This window comes from Dendrobates tinctorius, unplaced genomic scaffold, assembly GCF_039654945.1.
Source record: "Dendrobates tinctorius isolate UK_male_01 unplaced genomic scaffold, ASM3965494v1 ptg000075l, whole genome shotgun sequence".
In the NCBI taxonomy this organism is placed as follows: Eukaryota; Metazoa; Chordata; class Amphibia; order Anura; family Dendrobatidae; genus Dendrobates; species Dendrobates tinctorius.
Window position 1 is genome coordinate 36264489 of NW_027361743.1, and position 16343 is coordinate 36280831.

Genomic DNA, 16343 nt, shown 5'->3' on the forward strand with positions numbered 1-16343 from the left:
ACCGATACTTTTTTTAAAGATCGGCCGATACCATCCGATACGATACTTTGAAGTATCGGACGGTATCGCTCAACTCTAGTAGTCAGATAGCAGGCAATGAGTCATACACAGAGAGGGTAGCGCAGTACAGAATCAACAGGCAAACTCACAATGGGGAACAGAACCAGCTCAGAACCATATAAACAAGCTATAACAACAAACAGGCACAGGCACACGGAGGTCACCACACTCGGCCAAAGGCAAAAGTATAACTGACAGGGATTGGAGCTTCCCAGGGGTTTAAGAAGCTCTCCCAGAACCACAGAGAGGCCACAATCATTAACCCCAGGTGTGCAGGTCAAAACCTGCACTGAGCTTCAGACATTAACCCCTGACATGCAGCTCAAAAACCTGCACTGGGATCATGACAGTAAACTTGCCCCCTTCAGCAAGAAAATAGCCAAACAAAACACACGCCACTATTTGATCACAAAATACAGTTTAAACATTAATTTTCATAAACCTGCAGTAAGGAAAAATGATCTGCAGGTGGCACCACAGTACCCCAAAGCACACTACCAACACATTTGTATACATGCACTGCCTTTTCGCTGATTACTTTGCCCCACACACACATGATACACCATTTGAAAGGTAAACTTGCTCCCTTCAGCAAGAAAATAGCCAAACAAACCACACGTCCACTATTTGATCACAAAATACATGTCACGGCTCCTGCCCCTGCTCTTGCTCACCTCTCTGCGCGCTCTGCCCAGCGCGCTCCTGCTTCTCGGCGCATCCCCGCGCCCGGCCTCCGGCTTCCTCGGCGTCGGCTACGAGCACACAGCATGGCCTCCTGGGTATGTGATGCGCTAGCCCCGCCCCCAACATGGTGCCCACCGCTACATATGCTCGGCGCCTACTCAGGTAAAACGCCTGGTTATTTTATGTGGTGTTGCTGTCTGGTGCGGCATCCATCGTGTTCCCAGGCCCCCTCCTGTCCTCTGTCTGTGCTCTGTTTAGTGCCTTGGTTCTCCCTTGTCCGCTGCCTGCTTCATCTCGGTCTGCCTCTCCTGTACTCTCCCCTCCCAGTCTCCCTAGTGCTTTCCCTCCTCTGTCCTGCCTCCTGCTCTTCCCTCTCTCCGTCTCTGTTGTCTGCCGTCCTACACCTTGTACATCATTGTGCTTCCTTGCCTTTACAGCCTCCAGTTCTGTGCTCCCCCGGCTCTCCGGTCCAGTATCCCACTTGGTCTCTGCCTTGCCCGGTGCTCTGCTTATCGTACACGTCTGTGCCTTCATACTGTCATGGTCCAGTCCGGAGTTTATTTTCTGCTGTCTTCACTCCGGACTGGTCATGCGGGAGTTAATCTCCTCAGCCTCGTTCTGGAGCTAGCTGGGCTATTTCAGTCTCTCACAGCCTGCTGACCAGTGTTAGTGATAGCTCAAGCTTCCAGTTTAGAGCCTCTGACCCTTGTACCTTGGTGTTCCTCCTGCCTTTGACTGATATTCACGTGTGTGACCCGGACTGATTTCTGACCCCGTCTCTTGGTATTCGTCTGCTGTTACGTTCCCTCTCTGGCATCTGACTCCCCGGCTTGTACCCCGACCACGTATTTCGTCTCACGTTTTGGACCCCGTGCTTATGTTCTGGCTTTCTGACTCTCGGCTTGGTATTTTGACTACGTGTATTGCTGCTCCTTCTGGTACGTCTGCTCCTGCTAGTTTCTGACTCGGTTCGTCTGACTATTCTCTCTCATTACCTGTGGCACCTGTGCTGTTGCTCAGGGCTGCTGCTCTTAGTGTGTAACCTCTCTTCCCCCACCAGCTCCCCCTGGTGGAGGTTTCACTACACTTACCTTCTATTGCCTCAGTCGTCCCTTTGGTTCCGGCTGTTGCGGCTCTATCCCCTGGAGGTCTGTCCCTAACACTCCCTGTATAGGGGGTGGTCCTCACCTGGGCACTCACCCCGGGGGCTCTGGAGCCATGACCCAGAGGGTCCACTTTCAGGTACATCTTTATTTTTCCTCAACACCGTAACAGCATAACCAGGCCATGGACCCCGCTGGAGCCACGGCCGCTCAGAAAGAGTTAGTTTTCCTTCGGGAGAATCAGACGCGCGTGATGTCCTTCATGAAAACTATGGACTCGTGTCTTTCTGCCCTCCAGTCCTCTGACCCTGGAAACGCCGCCCTGTTGGCTGGCTTGAAACAGGAATTGGCTCAGCAGCGAGACACCCAGTCGCATATTCTCAGCTACATGGCTTCGGTGGACGGTCGTTTGCTCGCTTTGCACTCGGCTGCATCTGCTCCTCCAGCCGCGGATTCCCATCCTCCTCAGCGGTTGGCCAAGCCACCTCAATATAGCGGAGACGCCAAGTTATGCCGGGGTTTTTTAAATCAGTGCTGTCTCCATTTTGAATTGCTGCCCCAGCAGTACCCCACAGACCGAGCCAAAGTGGCCTTCATCATTTCTCATCTTGAGGGGGACGCTTTGGCTTGGGTCAATCCGCTCTGGGAACGTGAGGACCCAGTAGTTACTCAGCTTTCCATTTTTCTGGATACGTTTCGTCGAGTTTTTGACGAACCAGGCCGTTTAGCCTCCACCACTGAGGCTTTGTTTAACTTATGTCAAGGTTCTTTAACTGTGGGCCAGTATGCTATCCAGTTTAGGACTCTCTCCTCAGACTTAGGTTGGAATAATGAGGCCTTGGTGGGCGCTTTCTGACGAGGCCTCTCAAGTCGTATAAAGGATGAGCTCGCTGGTCGTGACACCCCAACAGCTCTCGAGGATTTGATCTCTTTAGCTACTCGAATTGACCTCCGCTTTCAAGAGCGTGCTAGGGAGAGAAGGGTCTCTCGTCCATTTTCTTCTGTCCGCAGGCCACCCAGTCCTCGACCTAGGAGTCTCCCTTCACCTCCGACACCCGAACCTATGCAAGTGGATCGCCTGAAGCTCTCTGACCAGCGTCGTAGGGAGAGGAGCCTCCACGGTCAGTGTTTCTACTGTGGTAGCAGTTCCCATCTCATCCGAACTTGTCCGGAACGTCCGGAAAACTTCTCCAACTAGGCCAGGTAAGAGAGGCCTCCCTAGGTGTATATGATACCTCTCTCCCTCTCACTTTGTCTGTCCTCTTGCATGTTGGTGGGAAGCGGGGTTCTCTGGTGGCCTATGTGGACTCGGGTGCCGCCGGGAATTTTATTAGGCTAGAGGAGGTTAATAAGCTTTCTGTTCCCGTGAGGTCCTTGCAAAAACCGCAAGTTCTCGCCTCCGTAGATGGTCGACCCCTGCTAGAATCTGTTACTTTAGTTACTCATGAAGTGGAATTGCAGGTAGGGGCGCTGCACAAGGAGAAAATTACGTTTTACGTCTTAGCAGGCATTTCTCACCCTATCCTGCTTGGTCTTCCTTGGCTGCGGCTCCACGAGCCCACCTTAGATTGGCATAATGGCAACGTCTTGCGCTGGGGGGAGTCTTGTCGGGCTCGGTGTCTGCTGTCGGTGCATCCCATAGGTGTCCCCCGTCCTTCCCTTGTTTCCCATGGATTGCCGTCGGTGTACCATGATTTTTTGGATGTTTTTGATAAGAAAGAAGCTGAGACTCTTCATCCGCACCGTCCCTACGACTGCCCCATCGAGCTCGTTCCTGGTACCATTCCGCCTCGTGGTAGGATTTATCCTCTCTCCCTGGCAGAGACCCAAGCCATGTCTGAATACATCCAGGACAACTTGGCCAGAGGCTTCATTCGGAAGTCTTCGTCCCCTGCAGGAGCAGGCTTCTTTTTCGTAAAAAAGAAAGATGGGTCCCTGCGCCCGTGCATCGATTATTGTGGCTTGAATCGTATCACGGTGAAGAATAAATATCCACTACCACTCATCTCTGAACTTTTTGATCGCTTGAAGGGGGCGCGTGTGTTCACCAAGCTTGATCTACGAGGGGCCTATAATCTGGTTCGCATACGCTCCGGGGACGAATCGAAGACTGTGTTTAACACGCGAGATGGACACTACGAGTATTTGGTTATGCCCTTTGGGCTTTGCAACACACCTGCAGTATTCCAAGAACTCGTTAATGATGTCTTTCGAGATCTCCTCTACTGTGTCATAGTCTACCTAGATGACATCTTGGTCTTCTCTCCCGATCTGGCCACACATCGCCGAGACGTCCGCCAAGTCCTTCTACGTCTCAGAGAGAACCACCTTTTTGCCAAGTTGGAGAAATGTCTCTTTGAGCAAACCTCATTGCCTTTTCTTGGTTTCATCGTTTCGAACTCGGGATTAGAGATGGATCCTGAGAAAGTCTCGGCAGTTCTCAGTTGGCCACGTCCCTCCGGAGTCAAGGCAATTCAGCGGTTTTTGGGTTTTGCAAATTATTATAGGCAATTTATCCCTCATTTCTCTTCTTTGTCTAAACCCATCTCAGCTCTTGTCCGCAAAGGGGCCGATCCCAATCATTGGCCCTCTGAAGCAGAGGCTGCCTTCGAGGCCCTGAAGCAAGAATTCACTAAGTCTCCTGTACTTCATCGCCCGGATGCCAGCAGGCCATTCATCCTCGAGGTTGACACATCCTCGGTGGGAGCTGGAGCAGTTCTACTGCAGAATCCTCCTTGGGCCGCACTCTTACCTGCGGATTCTTTTCTAAGGCTTTCTCTGCTCCCGAACGTAATTATGCCGTTGGAGATAGAGAACTCTTGGCCATAAAGATGGCTCTTGAGGAATGGCGCCATCTTCTCGAGGGTGCTCTCCATCCGTTCATCATTTTTACGGATCACAAGAATTTGGCCTATCTTCAGTCCGCCCAGAGGCTCAACCCTCGACAGGCTAGATGGTCACTGTTTTTCGAAAGATTTGACTTCGAACTCCACTTCCGACCCGGGGGAGAAGAACATCAAGGCGGATGCTCTTTCACGGTCCTTCCTGTCTGTTGACAGGGAGAAGGGTCCAAACCATCTCATTGACCCTGCCAAGATCCTTACCGTGGCTCCAGTAAGCCTGGTCTCCCCACCACCTGGTAAGACCTTTGTTCGGAGTGGAGATAGATTGAAAGTTCTACGCTGGAGTCACTCTTCAAGATTCTCTGGACATGCCGGAGTTAACAAGACTCTCTCGCTTGTCTCCCGCCATTACTGGTGGCCTTCGCTTCGCGAGGATGTCCAAGACTTCATCGTCTCCTGTCCTTCTTGCGCCTGGAACAAGGTTCCCCGGCATGTTCCTGCGGGACTCCTGCATCCGTTACCAGTACCTGCAAACCCATGGACTCATATTGCCATGGATTTCGTCACTGACTTGCCTCCTTCGTCTAGATGTACTGTGATAATGGTGGTCGTGGATCGATTTTCCAAAATGGCCCACTTCATCGCCCTGCCTGGTCTACCTACCGCTCCCGAGTTGGCAAAGATCTTTTTGCTTCACATTTTTCGCCTCCATGGTTTTCCTCAACATATTGTCTCAGATCGAGGAGTCCAGTTTACCTCTCGTTTTTGGCGAGCTCTCTGCGGATTACTGAAGATAACATTGGATTTCTCCTCAGCCTATCACCCTCAGTCGAATGGTCAAGTCGAGCGAGTCAACCAAGCGTTAGCATCTTACCTTTGGCATTTTTCCAATGCTCATCAAGACAACTGGGTCTCTCTCTTTCCTTGGGCGGAAATCGCCTACAACAATCATCCAAGTGAAGCCTCCTCCAAATCTCCCTTTTTTGTGGTTTTTGGTCAACACCCCGGCATTCCTCTTCCCGTGTCCCCCACCTCGGGTGTGCCGGCAGCGGATTCCTTGTCTGTGGACTTCTCTCAGATTTGGAGGGAGACCAAAGTGGCTCTTGAGAGTGCCAGCCTCATAATGAAGCGGTATGCCGACAAGAGACGGCTAGACGTTCCCCCGTATCGCCCTGGGGATAAGGTTTGGTTAGCTTCCCGACATATCAGGTTGAAAATCCCCTCCTACAAGTTAGCTCCACGTTACATTGGTCCCTTTGAGGTCATAAGCCGGATCAACAACGTGGCCTACAAGTTGAGATTACCCGCCTCACTAAAGATTCCCAACACCTTCCATGTATCTCTCTTTAAACCAGCTGTGTTTAACCACTTTCATTCTGCACCTTCTCAAACCTCCCAACCATGTAGCTTGGATAACACCTTTGAGGTACGGGATATTTTGGCTAGGAAGACTGTTAAAGGAAAGACTCAGTTTTTGATTGATTGGAAGAGCTTTGGTCCCGAGGAGAGATCATGGGAAACCGAGGAGAATATTGATGCTCCCCGCATCATGAGACGGTTTCTCTCCAACATTAGGAGGAGGGGGTGTAAAGAGGGGGGTACTGTTACGGCTCCTGCCCCTGCTCTTGCTCACCTCTCTGCGCGCTCTGCCCGGCGCGCTCCTGCTTCTCGGCGCGTCCCCGCGCCCGGCCTCCAGCTCCCTCGGCGTCAGCTACGATCACACAGCGCGGCGGCCTCCTGGGTATGTGACGCGCTAGCCCCGCCCCCAACATGGCGGCGCCCACCGCTACATATGCTCGGCGCCTGTTCAGGTAAGATGCCTGGTTATCTTATGCGGTGTCGCTGTCTGGTGCGGCGTCCACCGTGTTCTCAGGCCCCCTCCTGTCCTCTGTCCATGCTGTGTTTAGTGCCTTGGTTCTCCCTTGTCCGCTGCCTGCTTCATCTCGGCCTGCCTCTCCTGTACTATGCCCTCCCAGTCTCCCTAGTGCTTTCCCTCCTCTGTCCTGCCTCCTGCTCTCCCCTCTCCGTCTCTGTTGTCTGCTGTCCTACACCTTGTACATCATTGTGCTTCCTTGCCTTTACAGCCTCCAGTTCTATGCTCCCCCGGCTCTCCGGTCCAGTATTCCACTTGGTCTCTGCCTTGCCCGGTGCTCTGCTTATCGTACACGTCTGTGCCTTCTTACCCTCTATTGCCTCAGTCGTCCCTTTGGTTCCGGCTGTTGCGGCTCTATCCCCTGGAGGTCTGTCCCTAACACTCCCTGTATAGGAGGTGGTCCTCAACCTGGGCCATGGCCCCCGGGGGCTCTGGAGCCGTGACCCAGAGGGTCCACTTTCAGGTACATCTTTATTTTTCCTCAACACCGTAACAATACAGTTTGAACATTAATTTTCATAAACCTGCAGTAAGGAAAAATGATCTGCAGGTGGCACCACAGTACCCCAAAGCACACTACCAACACATTTGTAAACATGCACTGCCTTTTCGCTGATTACTTTGCCCCACACACACATGATACACCATTTGAAAGGTAAACTTGCTCCCTTCAGCAAGAAAACAGCCAAACAAACCACATATTCACGATTTTATCGCTAAATACAGTTTAAACATTCATTTTCATAAGCCTGCAGAAAGACACAATGACCTGCAGGTGGCACCTCAAACAGAAAACATTTTTTGGCCTCTACTTATCAAAACAATTTATTGTATTACCAATCTACATATATGAATACCTGTCTGTGCTCATCAGCTTATGAAATACATTAACATTTGACTAGCTTGCTTTTTCTGAAATTACCTGCGCCCCCGATGACCAGTGTGCGAAAATTTTGCATGGGCCAATCTAATCCATTACTAATCCAGTAGTTATATGGTAAATAAAGACACAGCCAGAATAAAGTCCTTTATTTGAAATAAGAGTAAACACAGTTTTAATTTTTTTTTTTTAAATAACAAACATAGCTATACTCACCTAACGCCTATTCCACCGAAGCCCTCGTTCTCCTGTAATAAAACTAAAATAAAAAAAGAACAGTATCCCTCACCTATCCATCGTTATGCCCCATGTCATAATCCATGTTTTGGGGATAAATAGTTTTCAACCATCCAGGCTAAGAACCACTGGTGACTGAGCTGCTGCGAGCGCAGCGTCAGTGACCGGTGATGACGTCATCGAGGTTACCTCCGGTCAGTGGTGTCAGCTGATGGGACTACAGCTCCCATCAGATGACACCTGCTGCAGCTAATAGTGAGAGAAGGAGCGGCGGATGGGAGTATTCATCAACCATTTCAGCGCTGTAAATAAATAATTAAAAAAAAAAACCTGCATGGGTTCTCCTGTATATTTGATAACCAGCCAGTTAAAACTCATAGCTGGGGGCTATGGGCTTGATTTGTTTTTGTAATAGAAATGCTTTGCTTCATTTTATATTCTAAATTAATTTGAAACAATCAAATTAGTTGCAGTTCACAGTGGTCAATATTACACAAGCAATTACTTGAGGAATCTCTCAACCCTTGAAACAAAAAAATTGAGACTTGTTTTCTTGTCCCAGACGAAGCAATGCCAAAGGCTATTCACTGTGGATTCTTATCTCGTGTACATCTGTCACTCATCAATTATCTCTGCATTTTTGAAGGATAAGTTTCGTTTCTGGCTTATGAGTATGACTTTCTGTTAATCAGCAGTCTTTTGTTTCTATTTAAATGGAGATACCTGTATTATATAATACTCTAGATTAAAATAAAAAGTAAGAAGAAGGGAAAGAGGGAGTTAAATAACACATGACTGCAGCATCAGACTGCAAAGGATTTGTATATAGTCTGTAACCATGAGAACCCAATATGTCTGCATATGAGATGTATGCACAAAGCTATAATATTAATAAAAAAAGCCTCTAAACTTAAAAACGTAATCCCTATGTTTCCCTCCAGAAAAATAATAACACATACTCACCTCCGGTACCGACGATGTTCGAGCAGTGTCAGCACTGGCTCTCCCAGGGCTTGCTTGATATAGTTATGTCACACTATCACTGCAGCCAATCAGCCCTAGCTTCACTCTCCCATCTTTTGGGTTAATCTATCTAAAGGGGGCAAATGGCAGATTAGGGAAGGCAACAAGTAATATAATTCATATTTATGGTGCATATACAAAATATATTTAGTTTGTCACGCAGGTTACCATTCTCTTTATGGTTCTTCATTAGAGATGAGCAAATATTTCAATATTCGGTTCTGCTCACGATCGCCGAATTTGCAATAGTCGCCACTTTAATCACCGAATATAGAAGAACATACCCAACACAAAAGCCGTTGTTTCCTATGCTGTGTGACAGCGTGAGAAACACCAACGTAGAGCTTCTGATCGGCGGTGAAATCATCCCCGTCAGTGAGCGCTCAACTGTGATCAGAGGTATAAAGTTTACCGCCGGTCACTGGTGTCAGCTGATGGGACTACAGCTCCCATCAGCTGACACCTGCTGCCGCTAATAACAGTGAGAGCAGGAGCGGCGGATGTGAGTATTCATCAGCCCCTCCTGCGCTGTAAATAAATAATTTAAAAAACCCTGCATGGGTTCCCCTGTATTTTTGATAACCAGCCAGGCAAAAATCACAGCTGGGGGCTGCAACCCTCAGCTGTCAGCTTTAGCAAGGCTGGTTATGAAGAATAGTGGGGTCCCCATACCGTATTTTTAAATTATTTAAATAATTAATTTAAAAAATGACATGATCCCCCCCCCCCAGTTTTGACAACCAGCCTTGCTAAAGCTCACAGCTGGGGGCTGGTATTCTCAGACTGTAAGGGGTCATGAATATTGGCCCCCCCAGCCTAAAAATAGCAGCTCGCAGCCGCCCAGAATAGGCACATCTTTTAGATGCGTCAATTCTGGCGCTTTGCCCGGCTCTTTCCACTTGCCCTGTGGCGAAGGCAAGTGGGGTTCATATTTGTGGGGTTGATGTCACCTGATAATACAAAGGTGACATCAACCCCACAAATATGTCATCTTTGTTTTCTCAGGTGACATCAAGCCCATGGATTACTAATGGAGAGGCGTCTATAAGACACCTCTCCATTACTAATCCTATAGTTATATGGTAAATAAAGACACAGCCAGAATAAAGTCCTTTATTAGAAATAAGGCTAAACATAGTTTTTCATTTTATTTTAAATTGATAAACACAGCTATTCTCACCTAACGCCTAATTCCACCGAAGCCCTCGTTCTCCTGTAATAAACCTAAAATAAAAAAAAAAACAATAATATCCCTCACCTATCTGTCGTTCTGTCCACGCCGTAATCCATGACTGGGGGATAAATAGTTTTCAACCTGGATGGTGCCAAGATGTGACGGTTCAGGCTGAGAACCACTGGTGAATGAGCTGCTGCGAGCGCAGCCTCAGTGATGTCATCAAGGTTACGTCTGGTCACTGAGGCTGTGTCCTCAGCCGGGCATAACTACTATGACCTCAGTGAGATCCCCGCTAGCACCGTGAGAAAATTTCCCACGGCACTCACGCCGAAGTCACATAGGTGAAGTGAGTTCACTAGCTGTGAACTCGCAGGACCTGTCTGACGGCACTGCGAGCAGGAGAACTTTCTCACGCTTGCGGCCCCCTCAGACAGCGAATTATCAATTCACATGTTTACATGGCAGCAATCACCCGAAAAAGTAAGCAAATGTTTGTCATTAGTTGCATCTTTCATGTCAACATCAAAGCTGTTTGTTTTTTTGCAACTTCATGTTGCCTGCCACTTACTACAGGCTGAAGATCCAAACGTGCAAATTTTTCTTTCCTAAAATTTTTTTTTTCTTCAGACTTTCTCAGCCTGGAAGTTACCACATGAGGAGAAGAGAATCTCACAGGACAGCCGTTCTCCATGGATTCAACCTCCAACAATTGAAGAGGTGCAAAAAGTCATGAGGTCCCAATATCAATCTACATATAAAGAGGACTATATAGGAACTCCACAAGGTAGGTGCTGGATGGTTGTAAACCATATACAGCTAATGACCATTTATAAAATGTCACACCTCAATGATAAATATGGTACAAATGACCCCAGCACAATTCATCCTTATCGAGTAGTGAAGCATGGGTGCCAGCGCCTGGAGCAAGGCAAGAATTGTGCCTCCTATCCAAGTAGTAATGACCTGAGCGTTTGCTAAGAACACATAATGCCACCTTAAAAAGTAGTGCCCCTTGAGTGCTTCTTCCAAGAACAGTAGTGCAACCCACCTTCCAAAAAGTAAAAAAAAGTTTATACTTGCCGAATCCGAGTGACTTTAGATCTCATCTCTCCTTTACACAGAGCGGGACAGCTCAGGCAGCAAATGCAGTGGTGTCATTGCTCCTCCTGAACTGGGATGCCGATGTCTTGTAGGCCTGCAGTAGACTTTGGCCTACAGGATGGAGAATGGTAGATCAGATCTTCGGCTCACTGGTCTTCCAAGTATCCAGCTGAATCAGCGTCATGTTGATGTTTATACAGTTCAAAGTTGTGCTTACCATGCAACGCCGGGCACTTGGCCAAATTTTTGGTCCCAGCGACGCCACTGCCACTTTTTTTTTCTTTCAAAAGTTTTGCCCCTAAGAATTTAGCACTATGTGCTTCCCCACCGCCTCATGCTACAGCACTGACTTCACGTGCCAATTTCGGTGGGACTGACTGACTAGCTAATGTCAATGGAGCCAACTCTTTCTGCACAGATAATGTTGTGAAAAGAAGTATTGGTCATGATGACTGACCCTTTTAGTCTATCTGATGATTACTACCCTCTCCCCATTCATATACGTTTGGCCGACCTAACCATGTCTGTATAGTGGAGGGTTGGCAAAAATAGTGATTGGCTGAACGAGAATTTGCCCAACAGCCATCTAATGTGTATGGGCAACTTTACTCTTTTTTTCACTGATTAGAAAACCTCTTTGTCCTAAACATTGATGATTCATATAAACACCCATCTAGTGAGTATTGAGGTGTCTATAGGAAAGCAGCAGAATTCTGAATGGGAGTGGAGAAGAAAATATTTTTGGCAAACGTCCATGTGTAGTAGCATGGAAATATTCAGAGAGCGCGAAAATCAGAAATAGTAAAGAAATTCCACTTCAGAAATGCAACTATCAGTAAGAGAAAGATCGACACACCCATCGTCTGACCGCAGTTATCCCCTATAATCCTTGCCACAGGCATCATCTGCAGGGTATATTTTTTACATACAGGTGCTTCTTACAAACCTAGAATATCATCAAAAAGTTAGTTTATTTTAGTTCTTCAATACAAAACGTGAAACTCATATATTATATATGTAAGGTACACCTGGGGTGGACCCGCTAGACCGTGGCAACGAACCTCCCGGGGGCGAGCTGACCAGGTGGACCACCCCCTATACAGGGAGCGTTTGAGGCAAGCCCGCGGGTAACTATTACCACGGCAGCTGGTACCCTGGGAGGTAACGACAGACAGACTGCTAGAGCCGAGTTGGGGATACAGGACTGACGGTACCGGCTGGGAACCACAGGACAGACAGCCACGGCTTAGAGACACGAGACAGGTAGATACGGCCTGGGAGACACAGAACTGGCGGCACGGCTAGGAGACACAGGATAGGCGGGCACGGCTGGGAGACACAGGATAGGCGGGCACGGCTGGGAGACACAGGATAGGCGGGCACGGCTGGGAGACACAGGATAGGCGGGCACGGCTGGGAGACACAGGACCTAGGAGAGAGGAAAATGGAGAGGTGAACGAGCAACGGATGGACAGGGCGCGAAGGCGTGCAAAGAGGACGGCCAGAATCACTAGGGAAGGACAGTGATACTCAGGCACAGCTGGCAGGGAGAGGCGGCCAGATATAGGGACTGGTAGAAGGGCTTCCGGGTCGTGACCTAAAGGAGAGAGAGCAGGCGCGCGTCCTCAGTAGGAGGAGGAGGGGGAGGCGCGCGCGTGCCCAGGCACAGTATGTGCGTGCGCCCGCCGAGCAGGAGGGGCGGGGGCGTGCACCCGGCGCGGTCCGGAAGACCGGACGAAGGGGACCGCCGGACGGAGAAGAGGAGCCGGGGAGGACCGTGGGGAAGACCGCGGACGCCGGCGCAGAGGGAAGCAGGATGCCGGAGGAAGGGTAAGCTGCGGCCGGGAGGAGGCAGAGAGAGGAGCGCGCGGCAGCCGCCGCGTGACAGTACCCCCCTCCTTACGCGCCCCCCTCCGCAGTCCGGAAAAAAATTTGGCCAAGATTCGAGGGGCCTGGATGTTCTCTTGGGGCTCCCAGGACCTCTCCTCGGGGGCAAAGCCCTTCCAATCAACCAAGAAAAAGGTTCTCCCCTTTTGCTTCCTCATGGCCAAAATATCTTTAACCTCAAATACATCGTCTGCGGAGACAGGCGGAGGTGAGTGAGGGGCCTTAGAAAGGAAACGATTGAAGACGACTGGTTTTAGCAAGGACACATGAAAGGCATTAGGGATACGGAGAGAGGCAGGAAGCCGTAGTTTATAGGAGACATCATTAATACGGGACAAGATCTCAAAAGGTCCAATATAACGGGGACCCAGTTTATGGGAAGGGATCTTGAGGCGAATAAACTTGGAGACCAGCCAAACTTTATCACCAGGGTGATATGGCGGAGCATCCAGGCGTCTTTTGTCGGCGTGTCTCTTAACTCTGTTACGTACCAACTCGAGAGCGGCCTTGGTCTCCTGCCAGATCCTGGAGAATTCCCCGGTCAGAAGGTCAGCCGCCGGTACACCCGAGGCAGGAGGAACCGGTAGAGGTACACCAGGATGTTGCCCATAGACGATAAAGAAAGGGGACTTGCCTGAAGACTCGCTGGCGTGGTTATTATAGGCGAACTCAGCCCACGGGAGAAGTTCAGCCCAGTCGTTCTGGTGGACATTGGAAAAATGCCGGAGGTAGTTCACCAAGCACTGATTTGTCCGTTCGGCCTGACCGTTGGACTGGGGGTGGTAAGATGAGGAGAAGTCGAGAGTGACATCCATTGATCTGCATAGGGCTCTCCAGAAGCGAGAGGTAAATTGGACTCCTCTGTCAGAAACAATATGTTGGGGCAGTCCATGAAGACGGAAGATGTGCTGAACAAAGATCTTCGCCAAGGCTGGGGCCGATGGCAAGCCGGAAAGGGGAACGAAGTGTGCCATCTTAGAAAACCTATCAACCACCACTAGGACGACTGTACAGTTGGCAGAGTGGGGTAGGTCCGTAATAAAGTCCATGGCAATGTGTTGCCAGGGGGACGAGGGTATAGGAAGCGGGTGTAGAAGCCCAGAAGGCAGCTGCCTAGGCACCTTGATCTTGGCACAGGAGAGACAGGAGGCGACGAAATCCCGGACATCCTGGGGAAGAGTCGGCCACCAGTAGTAGCGGGATACCAGGTGAAGTGTCTTCTTAAGCCCGAGATGGCCAGCCAGCTTGGAAGCATGTCCCCAGTGGAGGATTCGTCCTCGGTCCTTCTCCGGCACAAAAGTCTTGCCAGGTGGAGGTGAGAGAAGAGAAAGTGGTGCCACCGTGATGAGCCGGGATGGATCCAAGATATGCGTGGGTTCTTCTTCGACATCTGCGGGAAGGAAGGACCTGGACAAGGCGTCAGCTTTGAGGTTCTTGTTGCCTGGGCGAAAATGTAGATCAAAATCGAATCGAGCGAAGAACAGAGACCACCTGGCCTGGCGTGGGTTGAGTCTCTGCGCAGACCGAAGGTAAGCTAGATTCTTATGATCTGTGAAGATTGTGAAGGGATGTGCGGCGCCCTCCAATAAGTATCTCCACTCTTCTAGAGCTAACTTGATGGCCAGTAGTTCTCGGTCCCCTATGGAATAATTCCGCTCTGGGGTGGAAAAGGACTTGGAAAAGAAGCCGCACGTGACGAGTTTACCGGAAGAAGATTTTTGGGACAAAACCGCTCCGGCTCCAGTTGCTGATGCATCCACTTCGAGGACGAACGGTTTGTTGACCTCAGGACGATGGAGTACGGGCGCCGTGGTAAAAGCTCGTTTTAGAGATAGAAAGGCCTCCTCTGCTTCAGGGGTCCAGACGTGCGGGTTGGCTCCTTTACGAATCAAAGAAGAGATAGAGCCGGCCAATGAGGAAAAATGGGGGATGAACTGCCGATAATAATTTGCGAAGCCGAGAAATCGCTGAACGGCTTTCACCCCTTGGGGACGTGGCCAGTTGAGCATGGCAGACACCTTCTCCGGATCCATACGCAGGCCAAAGTCGGAGATGATATATCCCAAAAATGGAAGGGAGGACTGTTCAAAGACGCACTTCTCCAATTTGGCGTACAGGCGATTCTCCCTCAATTGGAACAGCACTCGGCGGACATCTCTTCTGTGGGTGGACAGATCGGGAGAGAAGATCAGGATATCGTCAAGGTATACAACCACACTGGAGTACAGAAGGTCTCGGAAGATGTCGTTCACGAATTCTTGAAAAACTGCGGGAGCGTTGCACAACCCGAAGGGCATGACGAGGTACTCGTAGTGTCCATCCCTGGTGTTGAAGGCGGTCTTCCATTCATCTCCGGAGCGAATACGGACAAGATTATAGGCTCCACGGAGATCCAATTTAGAGAAGATTCGCGCACCTCGCAGCCGGTCGAACAGCTCGGGGATGAGAGGCAGAGGATATCTGTTCTTGATGGTAATCTGGTTAAGACCTCGATAGTCAATACAGGGGCGGAGAGACCCGTCCTTTTTCTTAACAAAAAAGAAGCCAGCCCCAGCGGGAGAAGAAGACTTTCGGATGAAGCCATTGGCCAAATTCTCTTGTATATATTCAGACATGGCCTGGGACTCGAGTGGACTCAACGGATAGATTCGCCCCCGGGGCGGAGTTGAGCCGGGTACAAGCTCGATGGGGCAATCATATTGCCGGTGCGGTGGAAGAGCCTCTGCCTCTTTCTTATCAAAGACATCTGAAAAAGCCCAATAGGCCGAGGGCAAATCCGCAGGACCCGAGACAGGAGACGAGCATTTGAGGGGTTGTACTGGACGAAGACATCTAGTCTGGCAAACGCAGCCCCAGCGAAGAATGTCTACGGTCCGCCAATCCAGGACAGGTTCATGCATCCTCAACCACGGAAGGCCCAGGAGCAAGGTGTGGGATAGAGACGGCAGCACGAAGAAGGTTATTCTCTCACGGTGCAGGACCCCGATCTGTAACTCCAGCTCTTCAGTGACCAACGTTACGGTCTCGCGCAAGGGAATCCCGTCGACTGAGGCTAACTGCCGGGGAACCTCCAAGGACCTAACAGGTATCCCCAATCTCTTCACCGCCTCGAGTTGGATGAAATTACCAGCAGCCCCTGAGTCAATATAGGCTAGCTCTGAGAAACGTTTGGATCCCTGGATAAACATAACAGGAAGGGTCAAAGGTAGAGAGGTGTCAAAGGCACCTAGGGAGGCCTCTCTTACCTGTCCTACGCGGAGGAGTTTCCCGGCCTCACAGGGCAGGAACGTAGAAGGTGGGAGGCACTGCCACAATAGAGACAGAGACCATGAGTGAGTCTCTCCTGGCGGCGTAGCTCTGCGGGCCTGAGTCGGTCAACCTGCATGGGTTCAGGGGCTGACGCCGAGGTGGAAGGCCGAGCGCGGGGAGGACTGCGCATCGGAGGAGAGAACCGAGTGGGTCTTCTCTCCCTGAC

The 16343-nt window shown here is 50.1% G+C and overlaps 1 protein-coding gene across 1 annotated transcript in view; it reads left to right on the forward strand.

Moving 5' to 3' along the window:
- Nucleotides 1–16343, forward strand: part of TEX26 (testis expressed 26) — a 76541-nt gene that overhangs the window by 44386 nt on the left and 15812 nt on the right. Inside the window, exon 5 of the mRNA XM_073583335.1 lies at nucleotides 10508–10664. Coding sequence (XP_073439436.1) covers nucleotides 10508–10664 — 157 coding nt within the window. The remainder of the gene's footprint in view (nucleotides 1–10507; nucleotides 10665–16343) is intronic.